General features: G+C 38.8%; 1 protein-coding gene across 2 annotated transcripts in view; it reads left to right on the top strand.

Moving 5' to 3' along the window:
* Positions 1–712: 712 nt before the first annotated feature.
* The window catches only part of LOC129361819 (ephrin type-B receptor 1-B), a 166,819-nt gene continuing 148,618 nt past the window's right edge, over positions 713–18,913 (top strand). For both annotated transcript variants that reach the window (XM_055032944.1, XM_055032943.1), the window contains exon 1: positions 713–965. In XM_055032944.1, coding sequence (XP_054888919.1) covers positions 905–965 — 61 coding nt within the window. In that variant the 5' untranslated portion in view covers positions 713–904. The remainder of the gene's footprint in view (positions 966–18,913) is intronic.

Raw genomic sequence — 18,913 nt, 5'->3', positions numbered from 1 at the left:
CTGTGTCCCTGCAGGGAAAGACCCATTGTGCAGACCATCTGTTGCAACACACGCACACACAAAAAAGGGGGTAAGAGGTCTATGGTGAGAGGATGGGACTGATGTGCAATGCCTGTTAAATAGCATTAGGGGGTGAAGCTGAATTTTTCAAAGCTATTAGAGATGCAAATAGATCTGTACTTGTGTGAACTATGAGGAAGTTAAATGAATAAGTCATTCTATAAGTGAGATTGATTGCCCAGGTTAGGAATTTGCCAAGGGTAAGATAATATACAAATTTGAAATAAGAGGATATTAAGCAGGCATCTATAGGAGATACCTAGGTGATAAAGTCTTGCACATTTTATTCTGAGTTACTTTCAAGCGGCTGACTGAAAAACCACCTTTTTGCAGATTTAACACGAAATGCAGTAATACCTGTCCACCAAGTGGGGGCGTCATGTCCCCGTAGTGCATCGGGGGGGCGATTCAAATAGGTCAAGGAAAAGTTTTGTGTTTTGACAATGCAAAGTAGGCGGAGCGGCGGCTTGGCCATTGGTTAGTGAGTTTCAGCTACAAGTCGTTGATTGGTTCTGGCGCTCTAATGAGTCCGTGAGCATGCAACATCGGGTCTCCCCCCCTATAGCCACTCCTCGGACCCCCCCAACAACCTATCCTCCCCTCCCTCCCCGCCTCCCGTTCTCCTTGGAACCCCCACTCCCCCCCTCGGCCCCTATACTCCGCTTCTCCCCTTGTGCTGATTGTCACACATTGTTTACTACGGCTTGAAATGTGACTCACAACAGAGGCTGTCTGCTGGAGTACCGCTCTGACAAAGCGAAGGATTTCTTTTCTTGACGCGCTCCGTGCGTCTTGATTATTTTTTTGGAGGGGACACAGGTTTGTGGAGACTAACCCTTCTGCCATGTCAGTGGATTTGCTTGCGCTTTTATCCGTCCTGGTCATCACGTCCTCTGCGATGGAAGGTAAATAATCAATTTTGGATTTATATTAATATAGACAACGCGGCTTTTAAACAAGGCGCGTTGTGATGGTCTTTGGAGAGGGGGTGCGGGGGGAGCGGCGCGTCCAGGTTCTTCTGCTGGGCAGCGCCTGCATCTCCCCCGGCGTTCAGGGATGTCATACACGTGGGTCGCAGCGGATTGCTTTGGTTCTTCTCTCTTTATGTGGGAACATTATTTTCCCGCAGCGCTGAACGCCGTTGATACTAGTTTATATGACTACATAAGTTTGTGTCATTTTAACTTTATAATATAAAGTTATATTATAACTGCCACGGTAAGCATAGTAAATGGCAAAGAGTTGTGATGTCTCTCTCTTTATACTTTCGCATATTATCCAAAGAGCAATTATACTCCCTCCCCTCAGAGTGGCACAAAAGGAACTCAATGATTTCTTACACGTTTTCTCATGAAGAAAATTTTTTATATATTATTAAGTAAATCCCCCATGTATAATTTTCTTGCATCTACAGATGCTGAGTCAAACTCCTATGGACTCTGAATATAGATCTGTTGGGAAATCTTGTGTAAAAATGTTCTTTTCCCTGTTTGCATTTTTGTTTTTTGTTTTTCTACTCTGAGACACTCATCTTTACAGCTTCTTCTTCAGTTGTAGCCTACAGTAGCCAGCATCTCCTCAGTCAAACGTTTTTCACTTCCTCTGCTTTACCTCATGGGACAGGACTCTGGGCTGTGTGGCTTCAGCCAGAATATCTGTTGGGTGGATGAAACCAGCTCCCTTCCATCATGTTGTTTCCTCCTGTGTCAAACATAGACAGGAACACACGAGCTTTAGTTTATATCCACCTTCCTAATAAATGAGTTAGATCAGAATCAGTTTCCTCACACACAGGTTTTCTCTTTAATCATTCACTAGTTTGCTCCTGGATCCTCCCCAGCTCTGGGATACGCTCTGTAATTTTGGCTTTAGTCTTCTTGTTTTTGCTCATCGCATTTTAACACATAGCTACAGATACCAAGGCAGAGGACCAAATTGCTACCTCTTCTAGAAGGGATACTTTTTGAGGTTGAGATGTTTACCCAATGTTAAATGACTGCAAACAGTTCAGAGACGAGAGGCTGAATGCGAGAGTAAAAAAGTGAAATTTTGCAGCTTACTAAAGAGGATGTATGATGAGGATGGAGCAGATGGGTATACGGAGATAGCCCCTGGGTTACCTCCCTATCAAAGATTAAAATTATTTCCTTGTTTGGGTTGCTAATTGAAAGTAGATGGCCCCACGGGAAGGTTAAAATCTTCACTGATCCGAACTCCAAGCTGTTGCTGTTTTTCCCCCCTCTCTTTTTTTCAAATACGCGAGAGAGAAAGTGGAGTCTCTGACCCCATTATCTCGGCCCATCCTGGCTCCTATTGATCTCATTATGAATCCAAATCAGATGAGGATAACAAAAATTCATAGAACCATGCGAAGTGTCTGGATATATTTGCTGCTGCGGCCGTATGGGTTGATGCTTGAAATAATTGATTTATCTAACCTCTATTTTCAGTCACATTACTCAAATAAAAAGCTAATGAAAATATTAGTAGAACAGCCAACTTTGGAATAAAAATGACCAGAAATCAATATTCTTCAGAGCTTTAATATGTTAATGGCAATTAAGCATATGAGTTAAAATTTGGTTAACAAAAAAGTTTGCTGCAGTAAAAGTGTAGAAATGTTGGGTGGGTAAAAAGTGTTGGAAGCTTCCAGACATTTTTAAACTGGAAAACCTTTCATATGTCCTAGTCAGTTCCAGTTTTTGTCAGTAGGTTTTCCGTTCGACTCTGGGCTTCTTCTTTCCCATCATGGTGCTGCATAGATTGGTCTTCAGATAGCAGCAACAGAAGTCATTCTCCTCCGCTCGGAGAGTCATTGCTTATTTCTGTTTGCCCTTAAACCAATTAGGCTTAGATAAACCCGCTCATTTAACAGCCCAGAACGGGGTGGTGGAGAGAGGGGGAGGAGGAGGAATTGAGGAAGGGGGGATTAATCATAGAGGCTGGAAGATCGGCAGGGACAGAGGGAGATGAAAAGATGACACAGGCAGAAGAGGAGAGGTCAAAGGAAAACAGTATGCATGTTTTACAAATGAGAAGACTGAAACAGAAAAAAGGCAAAGGAAGTTTAAAAAAAAAGAGGAATATGTTGACAGTACATCCCTAAGTCAGGCTACTCCGTGATGTAAAACAGTGTCTGTACTTAATATGAGCCGGATTTGAATGCGTTCGCGAAGCTTTGTAAACAGTCCCAATGGATGATGTGTACACGTATTACAGAGTTGTAATGCTTTATCCTTACAGGATGCAACGGGGAACACTCCAGCTTCCTGAATAAATAATATTGTAGTATGGATTTATCAGGTGTGTTATTATCTAAACGAGATTCTTGTCCATCTGATATGTTGTTTTGAACTTGTTTTGCAGAAATAATGGTGTATATTATGTAGCTTTTCCATTATTTCAGAGCTATGAATGTCTTGAAATGTTGACATTAGTAAATTACATCAGTAATTTTTGAAATATCCACTTGGTGGAATTGCTCTAAATGGTGATTTTCTCTTGTTTTGCAAAGTAATGATCTCAAGAAAACACTTCCCACCAGGGTTAGGATTATGTCTCATAACAATATATAAGCTGTTTAGAATGCTGTGGACCTTTTGAATTCAGAAGAGTGTCTCTAAGTAGAGAACATTAAACTTACCAGCACTATTTCTGATGCAGTGAACATGGACGAAGGGGAACCTCTCCTGTTGTCATTAAAGTAACTCTGAAGAAAAATAAAGGAAAATACTGTTGCACTGTTAAAATGGAAAATGTGACTTTCTTCCCAAGCTCAACCTGGGAAGAATTATGATGAACAACAGCTATAATAATGAGCACAAGAAGAAATTGTTCTTTTTGGCATTCTATAGCACGTAATGGTGGAACCAGTCATTTACTAAAAAAAGACAGCTGTGATTCATATTGTTGAAGATGAAGAGGACTGTCTGTTATTGTCCTGAAATAAAACAGCATCTTCCTCTCTGAAGGCCAATTTTGTTATCCATAAAAACTGACAGATTATACTGCATTTTGTTTTCTGTTTGTTTGAGGGGGTTTTTGACCCTGGTTTTGTTACTGCGTGGGAGCTGGCTGCAGGCAGGGAGTGAGTAGGTATGGGTTTCCAGGTATAGCAGAGACAAGTAGAGTAATAAACTGCAGCTTATTGCATTCTGTCACTTCTATCTTTGCTCTTCAAAAGTGGTATTAGTAGTGTATTTTACACCATTACACATATTTTCTAATTACATGTGAGTCAAAATTTTATCAGATAGCCTGATGAAATAATTTAACAAGATCAAGATTAAAGAAAAGTAAATAAGTGTACCTATGCCGGTACACAAATACTGCACAAAGACAAAATTGATATTTTAATTAGGATATGACGTAAAACTGCTTAAATTCTATTTGTATTTCACAAAAACATGGACATTAATGAATTCATGCTGTATTTGGAGTGAAGTGATTCAGTTTTAGCACATGATCTGAATGTAGGACTAGTTCTTGTTAACGGGGAACTTGTTAACTTGTTATTTCAGACTGATGCGTGAGGACATATAATGACGGATTTTCAATCAAGTCATCAGTGGAAGATGGCATCCTACCCACGGAATCAGTTTTGTTACAGAATATTAATTTTATTGTTAGTATTTTATATAGTACGTCACTCTGGGATCATTACACTAAAGAAGTGTGAAATCAAATAATCTGTTTGTGTTAAATTTACTATGTGCTATTTTTGTTATGGTTTAGAAAATTTTGGTATTGTTTTCTGTAGACCATTTCCCTGTTAGTTTTCTGTATTTCTCCCAAATTAAATCCCATGCATAAACACCTAACTGGACCAATAATTTAGTGCTCTTAATGTTTATACTTTCTTCTCACCTTTGAAAAACAAAAGGTGGGAATAGAAAATCATGCTGGGCTACATTTGTGAAAAATCTGTTATTTGTGGTAGTATGTTTTCTTGTCTTGTATGGGTGTTGCATGTTTGATCAGGTTTTGTTGCGCCCCACTTATTTCTCCCACCTTTGTAATTTCATTGTGTCAGCCAAGGTTGCATAAATGTAGAGTTGCCTTGTGAGGCTGGTGTAGTTAGAAGCTCCGTTTCTCAATGTGTATCTTGTATATGTTCACCAGCACAGGGGACACAATAAAAAAAAGAACCAGAGTCTCCTAGGTATGTGAAAGCAAAACTGTTCCTTTATGGCACTCTGTCATTTCCAAACTGATGTAAGAATGATGAATGAAAAATAAAGCTGGAACCTAGCCCTCTGGCTGGACACAGTATGCAGCTGAAAAGACGTGAAGAATTACCTGTTATGTGCTCACATGAGGGTATTTTAGCCATAGGCACTACTGCTAACTTGGGACCACCTGAAGTAAAATTCAATTCTTCTCTCAGTTTGTACTACAGTGGGTGTTCATGTCGCCAGTGTGGTGCTACAACTATTACGGCTGAATTGGCTAGCAGACATGCCCTCATCTCATAATAGGGGCTCTATTTTGCCCACAGTAGAGCAACTACTTGGTGTTGAGACACACTTTAGACAGCCGAGGCAGTCAGCTATGACGACCCTAGTGCAAACACTTGCCAGCATTTGGTATGCCTGCAGTGCTGTAAATATGTTGCAGTCATACGTGCATGCAGTGATCTGTTTGGAGTTTTCTTTATACATGGCTGTATGCTGCAAACTATCTCACAGTTTATTTGATCACTGCTTTCTCACCCCTTTTGTTTGCCTCTTCCTCTTTCACTTACATGCACACATATGCAAACACACCCCCACATATCACATATAAACACATAGTGAGTCCCCCTTGGAGCTCACCTTACCCTAGAGACATCTGAGCCTTGGGAGGGCCAGATGGTGGATACAGACTGGGAGCTTTTGCGTGTGCACTTTTTTTGTAGCCCCCTAGCGTGAAAGTGAGCATTATCAAGGGAAAAGAACGGAGCTTTCGGCGTGCCAAATCGAATGCGTGTTTGTTCTTTTCTGTTCAGACCTTTTTCTCACGTGCTGATATCTCGTGTTGTTTACCACGTCGTCAGCCTTCGTCTTCCAGACATTCCTCTGTCCAGAGATTTGCCACAGAGATGCTATCAACGGTGTTAGGTTCCACCTGCCACACTCTGTGCCCTACGCTTATCAGAGCAGGTGGCAGACTGCGGGATGAGTGCTGATGCCTTATCTGTCCAATCATCGGGGGATAAGCAGACCTACTGCATCAGCAACATACATAACATATTAGAGCGCAGGAGTGGAAGCGGCAACGCTTGTGACACAGTTCAACCTCAAACTGTGTGAGTCATCTGTTTGCTACAAAAGCCAGTTCCATCAATTTTTTTTTTAACGCAAGACACACAACCACACACACACACACACACACACACACACACACACACACACACACACACACACACACACACACACACCCACACACACACACACGCACACACACACACACACACACACACACACGCGCGCGCGCACGCCTGCATGCACGCACGCATGCATGCACGCACGCACGCAGACACACACAGTTGATATGCGCAGGAGCAGAAACTAAGAGATAACCCTCCAAGCTGTGCATTGTGGAAAATAGAAACGCGAGTCACTGATTGGCCGCAGTGACCCGGCTAACCCCACTACCCAAGAATGGAGGTGTGAAAAATGTGCTTTTTCTTGTTCTTTTTTATGGTTTTGAGGTTTTCTTTTTCTCCATTATCACCTTTCATGGTGATTGGGTGACAGTTGTTCAATCAGCAGGAAAGGGAAGCGGCTACTATATTTGTTGAATCGAGAGGTGAGAAAAGAAACGATTGATTATTGAGTGTTTTTTCCCACTGTTCCCAAAGTCTAGTTTTAGATGATTCTGTACTTACTACCCCATTTCACCCTCTCTTTTCCCATCCTATGGTTCCTTATGCCCCTCCTTCCCCTATACACTCCAACCCTTCAATCACCAGCTCCGTGCAGGCTGGATTTACAGAACCCATTTGTTTATACTTTAGAAATGTTCCCGGTTGCCTGTTCGATTGTTTTTGACTTTATGTGAAGTGAAAGGAAAAACTATTCTTAGTTTTGAAAATATTTTTTTTATAGTACAAACCCCTTTAAGACAATTGTTTGGCATTTTAGTTGCAAATTCACCTCACCCCAATTTCTGCACACAATTAATCCCTTTTCAAATTTCTTTCTCTCCCGCCCTCCTTCACCTGCTGTCCCCTTACATTTTTATGTTTAAAAACAGATGTATGGTTCGAACTATTGCTGAGAACACTACAAGGAAGAAAAGTGAAACATGAGACTTTCTTTGGAAAAAAAAAAGATGTAATAAGCGCAGCATTGGCAGAAACAGGAAGTGGGATAAAGAGATGGTTGGGGTTCTGGGATTGTAGGAACAAAGAGATTCTTTTATGATTGTCATATGATATGTATTTTTGAGTTGGGCACACAGTGATTTTATAAAACTTTTAGATCTGAGGCTTAAAGGACATATTTAAGTAGGTTGGTTAGTCATTGAGTGATGAGAGGCTAAAGGAAAGAAAGGTACAAGTCTTCTAAATGTATGTTAACTCACTCTGCATATTTGATAACTACATAGCATATTGTTTGAACTATTCCCTTGTCTTTCCAGTATACATGTGCAATGTTTTAGATTCCCTCTGTACAGATAGATGTGTGTGGTACAGTTTGCAATGTAAAGTGATTTAGCAGCTCACAGGATGCTGCGTCTGAATGCTCGGAGGAATTAACGGTAGAACGTTAATAGGGCTGAAATTATAGGCGGTGGTGGAAGCTGTTCCACTTCTGATTAAATAAAAGCCGGCTCCTCCACAGGCTGTTTCTCACTGGGACTAAAACATGCACGCGTCCACACACGCACGCACGGAAATGTGAATGTGTACAACCTCTATACTCGCAGTCATATATAGAATGAGCTCTGATGTGCAGAAAGGAAATGAGCAGAGATGGGAAGCTAAGGGCCTGGGCCTGAAGCCTGTCCCATTATTAATGAGTAAGTACCAGCCCCTCATCCAGGTTCGGGACATGTGGGCATATTTCACCACTGTGCTGCCCTTCTCCTCTCCATAAATGTAATCACTTATTAAACACTGGTCTCTTAGCAAGAGCGTAGCAGAAAAATTGTGTATGAATACTTGTGTTTCTATGTGTGGGTTGCTTGTGTTGGTGAGAGAGAGTAGTGCGGTGGAGAAAAATGAAGTGCCTTCGCGGTGCTGCAAAATGGAATGCCAGCTTCCAAGAGAGACACTGATGGGCCAATAAGTAGCAATGGTGGGAGGACAGTTCTCACCCTGTGTAACACTGAATCCCTCTGCCAGGCAAATTTCCACCTGCCCTGTGCTGTCTACTTCTGTAACTGGATAAGAAGAGCATTTGTGGAGATAATTAATTATTGATCTGAAGCACAGAGGGTAATGGGAAATAAGTGGACAGTATCTCAATCCACTGGGGGTGGCTGGAGTACATCTTTAAAAACTTATGTTTTTAAGAAACTTTTCTACAAAACTTCAAGACGGCCTAATCAGATTACTTTATTCATGTTTAACATCTAAACATTGTGCTTTTGTTTTCATACTATTAGCAGCTGATTGGCAGTGGCAGCTACAAGTGGCAGCACAGTGTTTCTCTCTGCTTCATACTTTATCCCTTACAAGGACATTAAACCAAAAGATTGACATGAAGGACAATTGTTTTTTGTGGTTTTGAAATAAAACAGACCAGAATGAGTTATGGAAACCTTGATACATCTTGAGCTCAAATTAAACTTTGAGCTCAAGATGTAATGCCTGAACTCCATATATATGCTTCTTTTCAGAGTTGTTTAATTGGAAACAAGATTTGATGAGTCAGGGAATTTTTTTAATCATTCAGGGGAATGATTTAAAAAAAAAAAATAAACAAAACATTACAATGTGAGAGGAAACACAAAGCCAGAGCTTATTTTATTACATATACAAATGGCTTGTAAATAAATTAGAATGTTAGTGAAAATGTAATTTATCTTGGTGATTTAATTCAAATTGTGAAACTCATTTAAATACACGTGATCATCAAATCAAAGTTGTTGTTTTTTCTGCCAATATTTTTTTTATGCTTTACAACTCATGAAAATCCAAAATTCAGTTTATCTAAAAATGTAAAACTACATAAAGTCCAAAGTCTGCATGCCCATGTACTTTAGAGTATATGCTCTCAGTTAGTTGGAACTCTTTTTGCTTTAACTCCTGCATCAGTGTAATGGGATCTTTACAGAGCTTGTCAGCAGTAGGAAGACTATTTTGACATGAATAGTTCAGACAAAAGGAAGGTGATATTATGGACAAAATCCTAGACATTGTCCATATGAAGGATAGGTCTGTGTGGATGCCAGGAACCTTTGTGAGTCTGGCCTACACTCTTTAATTGGCTTTGCTTCACAATGTTTAAAACATTTTTGTAGGCTTTTGTTACCTGTGTACCTTATTTCTATATTTTTAATTTTTGTTCCCATCTACTCAACTTTCCTTTAACATGTTTGTATTTAAAACATTATTAATTAGTGATTTGTAAAAAAAATAATATTTTTTTTTTATGAGAGGCTAAATAAAGTGAAAGTTTAGCCTTAAGCTATAATTACAAAATTGTCTAAAAACAAATTAAATTATAAAACTATGCCATTCGCCTTTTGAATGGAATAACTGAAACAACTTCACTTTTCAATAATTTGCAATACTTCAAAGGATAATTCTTTTTTTTATTTTTTATTATAAATCCAGCAAATTCCAGTTCAATCCAAATAAATAATGAGAATCAGACCTAGGCATGTTTATACAGTGCAGTCACTAGGTTTTTTTTTTGTCCAAGAGCAGCTTGAAGACTAGGATTTATTTAAGAAGAAAAAGTATAGGCGATGAGGGATAGAGAGAGAGATAAGGATAAGCCATCATGACTTCAATCTTATACGTGCTAATTAGGAGGTTCTTGTGGGTAACCCTTAAGCACATACAGCCCTGCAGAGAGTGCATTCCTCTGGTAGTACCTGTCCTTGGATTTGATTGAAAGAAACCTGTGCAGTGCTTTAAATCAGTGTTGTGTATTTTCCTTTTTGTGAGAATTTCTACAACATCAATCTCACTCAAATAACCCTCTTCTGCATTTAAGCTCACAGAACATTAGAAAATTTTCAAAACTTTGCAATTCTTCTCTTCCTCATCATCTGCTCTTTCTCCAAAGGCTGAGCATTTAAGAGTGTCACTTATGGTCCAAACTTTCACACACTGTTTGAGACCCACTGTGTAGATTGACATATGACGTTTTGCGAGGACTTGGGCCGTTTTCCATAAGCTGTAGGAGAAATGAACTGTCTCTGCACACTGTCTGCATATATGACACACAGTCAGGTATTTTTAAATAAGGTAAAGTATTAAACAGATGTGCTCGTTTTTCCTCTGCGGCCATGTAGCTATGTGCTGATGACATGCCAAAATGATAAACGCTCCCACTAAGCTGAGCTGAATGTAATCGTACAGCCATTTTCCAGATGTTTTACAACTGGGCCATGGTGGTTTTAGAGAGAGTTCAGTTAATATCAAGAAGTATATCTGTGATACAGAGAGCAAAAAACGAGCAGGTTAATCTAAATCTGTAAATTCACAATGTAACTGCACTGCACAACTTTACTAGAGGCACTGAAAATAGTCCATGATTTGTAAAGATTTAAATTGACAACTTGTGTGCTATAACTGCATATTCTACAAATTATTTAACATGGTTTTAAAATGGTTTAAAATTTTATATGAGTGTGTGATGTTCGTTGCATAACAAGTTTAGCACAGTGGTACTCTATGGTGCAGACTATATCTGAAATTTGACTAGAAGCTACCTCAAACCTTTAAAACAGTTTTTGTCACATCTTATTGGCCACCAATGTAAGCCTCCATGTCACGATGCCCTTTATAAATGTTGTCTGTCACGCTTTGCTGATCTGTTTAATCAGAAATACTGCCCAACCTAGGTAAGACATGGCAAGCGTGTAATTTTATGGCTATTTAATTGACGAGCTGCATGATTATATGCTAACTCTCTGAATAATGTGTGTGGATCATTGTCATTTTGCAGAAATTTATTTTTGTCACTTAAGATTCATGTGGGAGGACATTATAAACAGAATTGAACTGGTCTGTTTTTGGAAGTTCTTGAAGATCTCCCTAACACATATATACAGAATTACAGTTAATATGCAGAGTGCAGCCTGCTTTCTTTCAGACTTTTATTCTTGTGGCCAAACTAATTAAATTCCCCCTCACTTCATTTTTAGATGGAAGCACACGATAGTGACATTACAATCACAAAGCTAGATTTATTTTATTGGGATTTTATCTGACCGAGAAACAGAAAGTAGCAAATTTTGATGTGTTGAAAGAAAAATGATACATGCTTTTAAACATTTGTTAACAAATAAAGATCTAATTCACCTAAATAAAATCCTATGTTACCAAGCATTGGCTGTTCTTGCCTGAATGCTGCCCGACTGGAGTCTTACCTTCCTCTGAACCTTTTTATGACATCTCTCAGGAACATTATCAAATATATATTATCTATTCAGTTTTAGTGTTGTGCATAACAGAAATATTTTTTTAAACTTGTAGATAATTTTAATTTCAATTTAGAAAAGATCTGATGAGAAAAATAGTATTTCAAATTGTATTTAGTAACAACTTTACTCAGTTCAGATGAGGCACTTACTTCAAAGTCATTCATTAGCTATACAACCATATTTCTTATAATGCTTAGACTATGCAACACAACAGGGGTCAGTGCTGCTTCCCATTGACTGAATTTTTTCCGCGGATCCACTGACATAATTTTGTGTTGCTGCTGGAGCTGGAATGGAATGAAAGATCAATGCATAAAGTAATCATTTGTTAGAACAGTGAAAAAAAAACTCTAGACCTAAATCCAAATTTGAACATACTGCAAGACTAGAACATTGATTTTCACAGATCCTGTCCATCCACTCAAAGCGTGAGCTATTTTGCAAAACTATTAGACATAATCTAAAATGGTAATTATAGCCCTGAACTGATTCAGTGGAGCTGAATGCAAATGTTCAAAAATATTTTCAAATAAGAAAAACAAAGTTGAAACTTGTGTATTCATTTTCACTTCTTTGTGTTGGTCTATCATTTAAATTCCCAAATAAAAAAATCCCTGAATGTGAGAAGAGGTGTAAAATTTTAAAGTACTTTTAGCAATTTAGAAAACAGGTGACAAAGTTTTATGTCTAATTTTACTCTGATTGTTAGGATCCTTTCGGTTGTTCCTTCTTTTTTCTTGTGAATAGTGAGAAATATTTTCACATTCTGAGCTTTTGTACTACAGTTGCTTTCAAAATTGTGGTTACTTTTGTTCACAAACCTGACTCAGTCTTCTGATTACATCATGCCTTACAGTTAATGACCTGTTTCTTTGTGAGTGAATTACAAAGACAAATCGTCTTTATTGTTAAAAATAATCCATGTTTAGTTTGTTTTCAAGGTGTAAAAGACAACCTTTTTTCCACCATGAAATGCTTTTCACTTCTCATAAAAAAAAAAATATCCCATTTATTTATATGGCATATCTGAAATATACATTGAACTACTGGAAATACTCAAAGTGGAAAAAGGAGTTAGATGTGTAAAGCACCTATCATGTGATGGTTATCACTCATGACAAGGTCACTGTGTACGTCTGTGAGTGTGTCTTTACGTATGCTTGCATGAGTGAATTCATCGTCTGAAAAAAAGGGGAAAAAAATCTGTCAGTCTGGTTTTAAAAGTCTTTTAGACACCTGTCAATGACTTCCTGAGAGAGGATCCCTTCTCTCGGCTGTTATTGATGGACAGAAATTTAGAAGGAGAGTGGCGAGCGCTTGCATTTTTGGAGTTCCGTTTTAATCTATTTTGATGTTTGGGTATTGCTTTGAGAATCTATCGGTGTTTCTTTTATAAACATCATTCAATAGTTTCTAAAAGGAAAGAAGTGCGACAAATGGTGAGATGGATGAATTGTGCTTCTTAAACGTGGAAAAGATAAAAAGCAAACAAGCGGCCTCCATCTGTCTCTTTTCTCCTGGCTCCTATGATTGATTGCGCCTTGTCCAAGACATATGAGCGTTTCGATCATATCATGGATCACAGCGCAGAGAGGGAATGACACGTGTCGTAAGTGTTTTTTTTTTGTTTATTTTAGAGGCAAGCATGCATCTGATGGATTTGCTCTGTCTGATGCATATTAGGATGATTTGTCATCGCTCACGTGTTTTATCCAAAAGGAAAGGATTTATTCTTAACTATTTTTGCTACGTCAAGAATATATGGATTTTATTCAGGACGATGAATGGAAATATAAACATAGTTCCACATATTGGAGTCTTTACCAACTTGCTCTGGAAGTTTGGGTCATATATATAGGAGCTGTGTCAAATTCACTTGGGGTCCATAAATATTCTTTCCAGATCCAGAATAATGCAGCATAATCACAGTGGTGATTACCTGGTTAAATCAAACTTAAATAAATCAATGAAAAATATATATCTAGAAACACAATAACTTTATAATATTATGGATGTCTGCGTCAAATCCTGCTTTTTCTTTCCAGTGTTGTGACTGGAACTTGTAGTTCTTCATTGCTGGTATTCTATTAATTATAGTCTTGGTCTTGAAAGGTCTGATTTTGGACTTGACCTTGGAGGTTGCAGTCTTGGTCTTGGCCTGGGAGGAACCGGTCTTGACACCATGCCTGGAAGGCACCTGAATGGTTGGAGCAACATATTCTCTCGTCCAAGCAATATCTTATTTCAGACAATACCAAGCAACCTTCTGCACACATTGCAACAGTGTGGCTTCGTAGTAAAGGAGTGCGAGTATTAAACTCATTCAGTACACTCAAATACATTCAGTAGTTTCTTCCAGTGAATCTCTTGTTAACTTTGATGTATTCTTCACCACTCTGTGATGTTGAAAAATAAAATTGAGTTTCATCTTAAGAACTAGGTGTTTTCTTGAAAGGAATAGATTTAGGTCTCTTAGCCCTACTCCTTAGATCAGACATACATGAGACTGTCATCACATGTAAACTGTCATCACATGTAAAACACTGCCAGTTCTTTCTGGGAAATTCCTTCAGCTTCTTCGGTGTCGTTGTCAGACTTTTGGCAGGCTTCCCCACCTGTTTCTATCCCATTTTTTCACCAGTGTTAGAGAGACATTTAATCTTCACATTTTCCTGTTGTCTCATATTTTCTTTATTCATTGGTGACTTCCTCTTGTGATATGGTGTTTATTCAGTTCACTTTAATTAATTTTGAAAATATTTAATCCTTAAGGGAAGTATCTTTGTAACTCAAAGTATTTGTATTTGTTTTTAGTCGTTGCAACCAGATTTTTGCAGTATTTCTTGTAAGTTATTTTTTTCACTTAAAATTAAAAAAATCCTAATTTGAACAATAGGGTGTACAGGTTTACGAAACACTGTTAAATACAAAAATATATAGGTTCCCTTGTGTTACACTGAAATGTGATTAGCATTGTGATCGTTTCTAACAGCCATGGATTACTTTGCCTTTCAACAAAGTAAGATCAGCACATCGTAAATCGTCAGATAATTGCCAATAATCAGGTAATGGATCAGTGACAGGACAAATAGGGGAACTTGCTGCTGCAAAAATCTTCGGTTTGCTATTATGAAGCTAAACTTTATTGCTCTTTAACACTCTTAAAAAGCGCATATAGGGTTCCCCATGAACATTCATAATGCAATTCATGTAGCAGTTGTTGCTTTGAGTTGAGATACAAGATACAAGCTGATCAGGTCTGTTGGGAGAAGATGGAAAAAATTGCTTGTAGCAGGAATGCACTTAACATGGTGATTTTGGTTTGTGTAGGAAGTGCCAGTGTGCTAGTGTGTCTGTCTGTGTTTTCTAAAGCTTTGTTCAGTCAGCAATAGGGAAAAAAAACAAAAAAAAAATGAAATATGATATGAATATCCTCTCCATTCTTTCATGAAAGTACCTGAAAATACCCCTGAAAGGGTCCCATTTAGGCTCACTCCCAGACAATACAGTACAATGCCCTTGATGACAGGCTAACTGGGGAGGAAATAGCCCTTCTAGGGCCAACATAATAGTGGCATATTCTGGTAGCCACAGGAGGGAATTTATGGTGGCAAATAGTCTTTTTCTAACATGCAATGGAGCAGTGTACCGCTCATATTTGTGTGTCTGTATGGAGTGTGTGATTTTGACATGGCGACCTTTGTTGCTGTATGTGGACCACATTCTGTTATGTGCGAGATGTGTGAATTGGAGCTTTTCCTAGCCTGTCAATCAGACAGAGAGATCATTAGAGGTGTCACAGTCGAGTCTCTCATCTTTCTAATCAGCTGTCACACCAGCAACGCCTAACATCTACATGCGTCTGTTCTTGTCTGGCAACCTCAAGATCATGTGATGAAGCTGATCAGTGGAAGGAAAAATTTAAAATACCTTTAGAAATGTACCACAGTGACTTATGTCAAAGTTAGAACCTTTTGGTCCTCTTTTGCCTATGATATTCCTCTGAACAGGAGAGGACTCCATATGTTGAATCTACTCTGCTCCCTAACAGAGAAGGGACATCAATTAGTGCGACATTTGCTGATGATGGCATCACCTCTACTTCACAGCTCTATCTTTGAAGACATGTATATGTATGTGTGCATGCTTGGCGATCAGCATTCTTGAAAAGAGGGGATAGAATCATATCACGGCACCTGCTACACAGCAGGTGGTGGGAGTGCCTTGCTACGATGGCGTGTACTTGTGTGTGTGTGTGTGTGTGTGTGTGTGTGTGTGTGTGTGTGTGTGTGTGTGTGTGTGTGTGTGTGTGTGTGTGTGTGTGTGTGTGTGTGTGTGTGTGTGCATGGTTGCATTCAAAAAAGGGGAGTGGAGGGATATTGAGGGGTATTGGCATATTGCATGTGATCAGAGGCAAAGCGACATCTAAATGCATGCGATTACACGCAATCAATGTTACCACAGATGGTTTTGGGTATGCTAATGTATTCTAAAATGCTAATGTGTTTCAGTAGCAAAACCCTAACTTGTATTATCTCAGTGAATGAGCAATGGTGCACGCAGTGACAATGAGATGGAAATCTGCATGATATGTGTCATGAGGTATCTTGGGATACTTTATGACACAACAATGTGTGTCATAAAATGGACGACAATGAATTGTTGTACATACAGCGACAAAGAAATTGCCCTGCACAACCATATGAACTATTTTGGTGGTAGCTATTGCATCCCATTTGGCGATTACTTGACACGTCCATTTTGAAGTCCTCTTCACATGTCTGCTAAAACATTGATGTCACAATAACTTTATTGCCCATGGATTACAAAATCTCTGCTCTCCTCTGGGTGAATGCTGATCTGCATTCACCCATTAAAATTTCCACAAAAAAACCCAAAACAAAACAAACAAACAAAAAAAAATATATCTATTAAAGGAAATCAGAATACTATGTTAAATATCAGTTTGATTTAAATAATTTTTCACAACTTGATGACTAATCAGTTTGTTTATCATTGAAAAAGAAAATTATTTATTTACAGGTAAGCACAATAATTTATGGTGCATTCTATGATGGCCGTCAGATAAGGTCAAGCTGCTGCAAAGGTCCCCCTAACCATGTTACTCATAGTTGTGTAATTCATAGATAGTACGGGGTTATTTTCCTAAAATGGTAAATTAAGTTCATTCCAAACATGTCCTCCTTTCTTCTGTCCTTTTTTTACTCATATTATCAAAGAATGTTATTCCAGAAGTCCTGGACTATATCTATGATCTTTTTGGCTGATTCTAGTATGTCCTTTCTATTTTTCTTTGAGAGGAAACAATTCCGTCTTGCATGCCTCTCTTTAAAGCTATACTTGTGCGACCTCATTCTGATTGTATAGGCATGCACTTTCCCGTCTGCATGTTTTGAAGTTGATGCAGAGTACTTCAAGATTTGAGTAGATGAATTGATCTTTTTTATTACCACTCAGTATAGTAACTTACACTATGTTCTTTTACACTGAAGCAACCCTGAGTTAAAAGCCACAAATCAGAGGATTAGGCAGTCTCAAACCTAGAGGTTTTACAGATAGAAAACGCTGGCAAGTACAAGATGTGCAAATAACCTGCGGGAGTTTGGGAAGCAGGTGCGTGAACATGTTATTAAATAGAAAACATTTACGTAGCAGACACCCGGATTTCATATTATCTTTTCTGTTACCCAACCTTAATGGGTAACACTGTGTCGTCAATGTTATCGGAGATGTATCTCTAACACCCGCCATAATAGCCAGGAGGATTTTTTTTCTTTTCCCTTATTTTGTTGTTAGCCAGCCAATCAATATTGCCCCTCTCTCGCCTCCTCTGTCTCTTTCTCTCCCACCGTCCACACATTAGCCTGCCAGGTTGTGTAACATGCCGCTTGGCTTTGTACTCACAGACGATGACTTCTGTCAGAAGCCCACACTTTTGGAATTAGGTCCCTGCTTCAGTTGAGCACATGCATGGTCGATGTGTGTTTTTTGGATAAGTGTGCCTACGTGTGCATGCCTGAGTGCGACTATGAGTGCACATAGCCAATGACAGCTGACAGGGCCCACGCTTCTTGAATTAGCTTTTCTTTCTGGCCTACAGGGGAAGGCATGGATGTTCCATTAGATGAAGCTTTCATGCGACAGTCAATGATTTCTTTCCTAACAGAGATACGGTGATCCCAGTCGTCCACCTTAGAGTGAGATAATTTGTCAGAAGTAACAACACAAAGAGGATTCTGGGCAAAGCACTATGGTTTTAGTATTTGTTGTGGGATACATTTTGTCTATTTAGTTTTTGATGTAATGGGGAATAAAATGTTGCATGACCTTTTGTTTGCAGAACTTCTTGGCTGAGCATTGTTGCTATTCAATCATCCTACAAAGCATGTCATATTTTATTTACCTGACCTTAAGTATTTAAGTGAAGTGTTTTAACATAAGTGCAGTAGCTAAAGAGCTGCTTAAAATAAACCATAATGATGTCAGTGCTAAGCCTTTAGGGCAATGAAAGGGTCTATATCAGAGTCTTCAATTCAAAACCTCAAGGGTCAGGTTACTGCAATACTTAGATGTGTTCCTGGTCCAAGACACCTGAAAATGGCTGAATTACCTCTTCAGGATGCAGACAAGTTCTCTAGAGACATGGTGATGACCTCACTGTTTGATTCAGATGTGTTTAAGCAGACATATCTCGAGGTTCCAGGAAACAGACCTTCGAGGACTGGATTTGAAGACCTAGAATTGACTCACTGTGATGTTTTAAGCTTCTGGTTAGTGAATTCTGATGTGAGTCAAGTGATTTTGAGTTGGGTTGTGATCACAGCTTGTGCAGTAATCTAAGGATGATCAATTTGGCACTGGAATGTGTTTCCTACATTTGTGTGTGTGTGTGTGTGTGTGTCGATAGATAAAGGAAGTGAAGGGTCCCCTTGTGAGTTGTGCTTTATTAAAGAGAAGTTAATGAGTTCCATGTCTGACTCTCCAATTTTCTTCTCCCCTCCCCTTCCAATTTATTCCAAACGACATCTTTTTCCATCCAGTGCATCCAGTATTGCTCAAGCTGGTAACGTTCTTGTTTGCATGTGCGCTTTCTTTTGCTTATGAACACTCTAAAAGCAGAAATTAGGATGAAACAAAATTAGCTATTTGATATCACCACATAAGTGTTGTGTTTTTTCTTTGTCCTCATTGCACATACAAAAAAAATCTTTGGTATATTGCTTCCTGTCATTCCCATGTTAATTAA

Source organism: Poeciliopsis prolifica, unplaced genomic scaffold (genome assembly GCF_027474105.1).
Source record: "Poeciliopsis prolifica strain line A6 unplaced genomic scaffold, Auburn_PproV2 SCAFFOLD008, whole genome shotgun sequence".
Classification (NCBI taxonomy): domain Eukaryota; kingdom Metazoa; phylum Chordata; class Actinopteri; order Cyprinodontiformes; family Poeciliidae; genus Poeciliopsis; species Poeciliopsis prolifica.
This window is presented reverse-complemented; position numbering and strand designations above follow the sequence as displayed.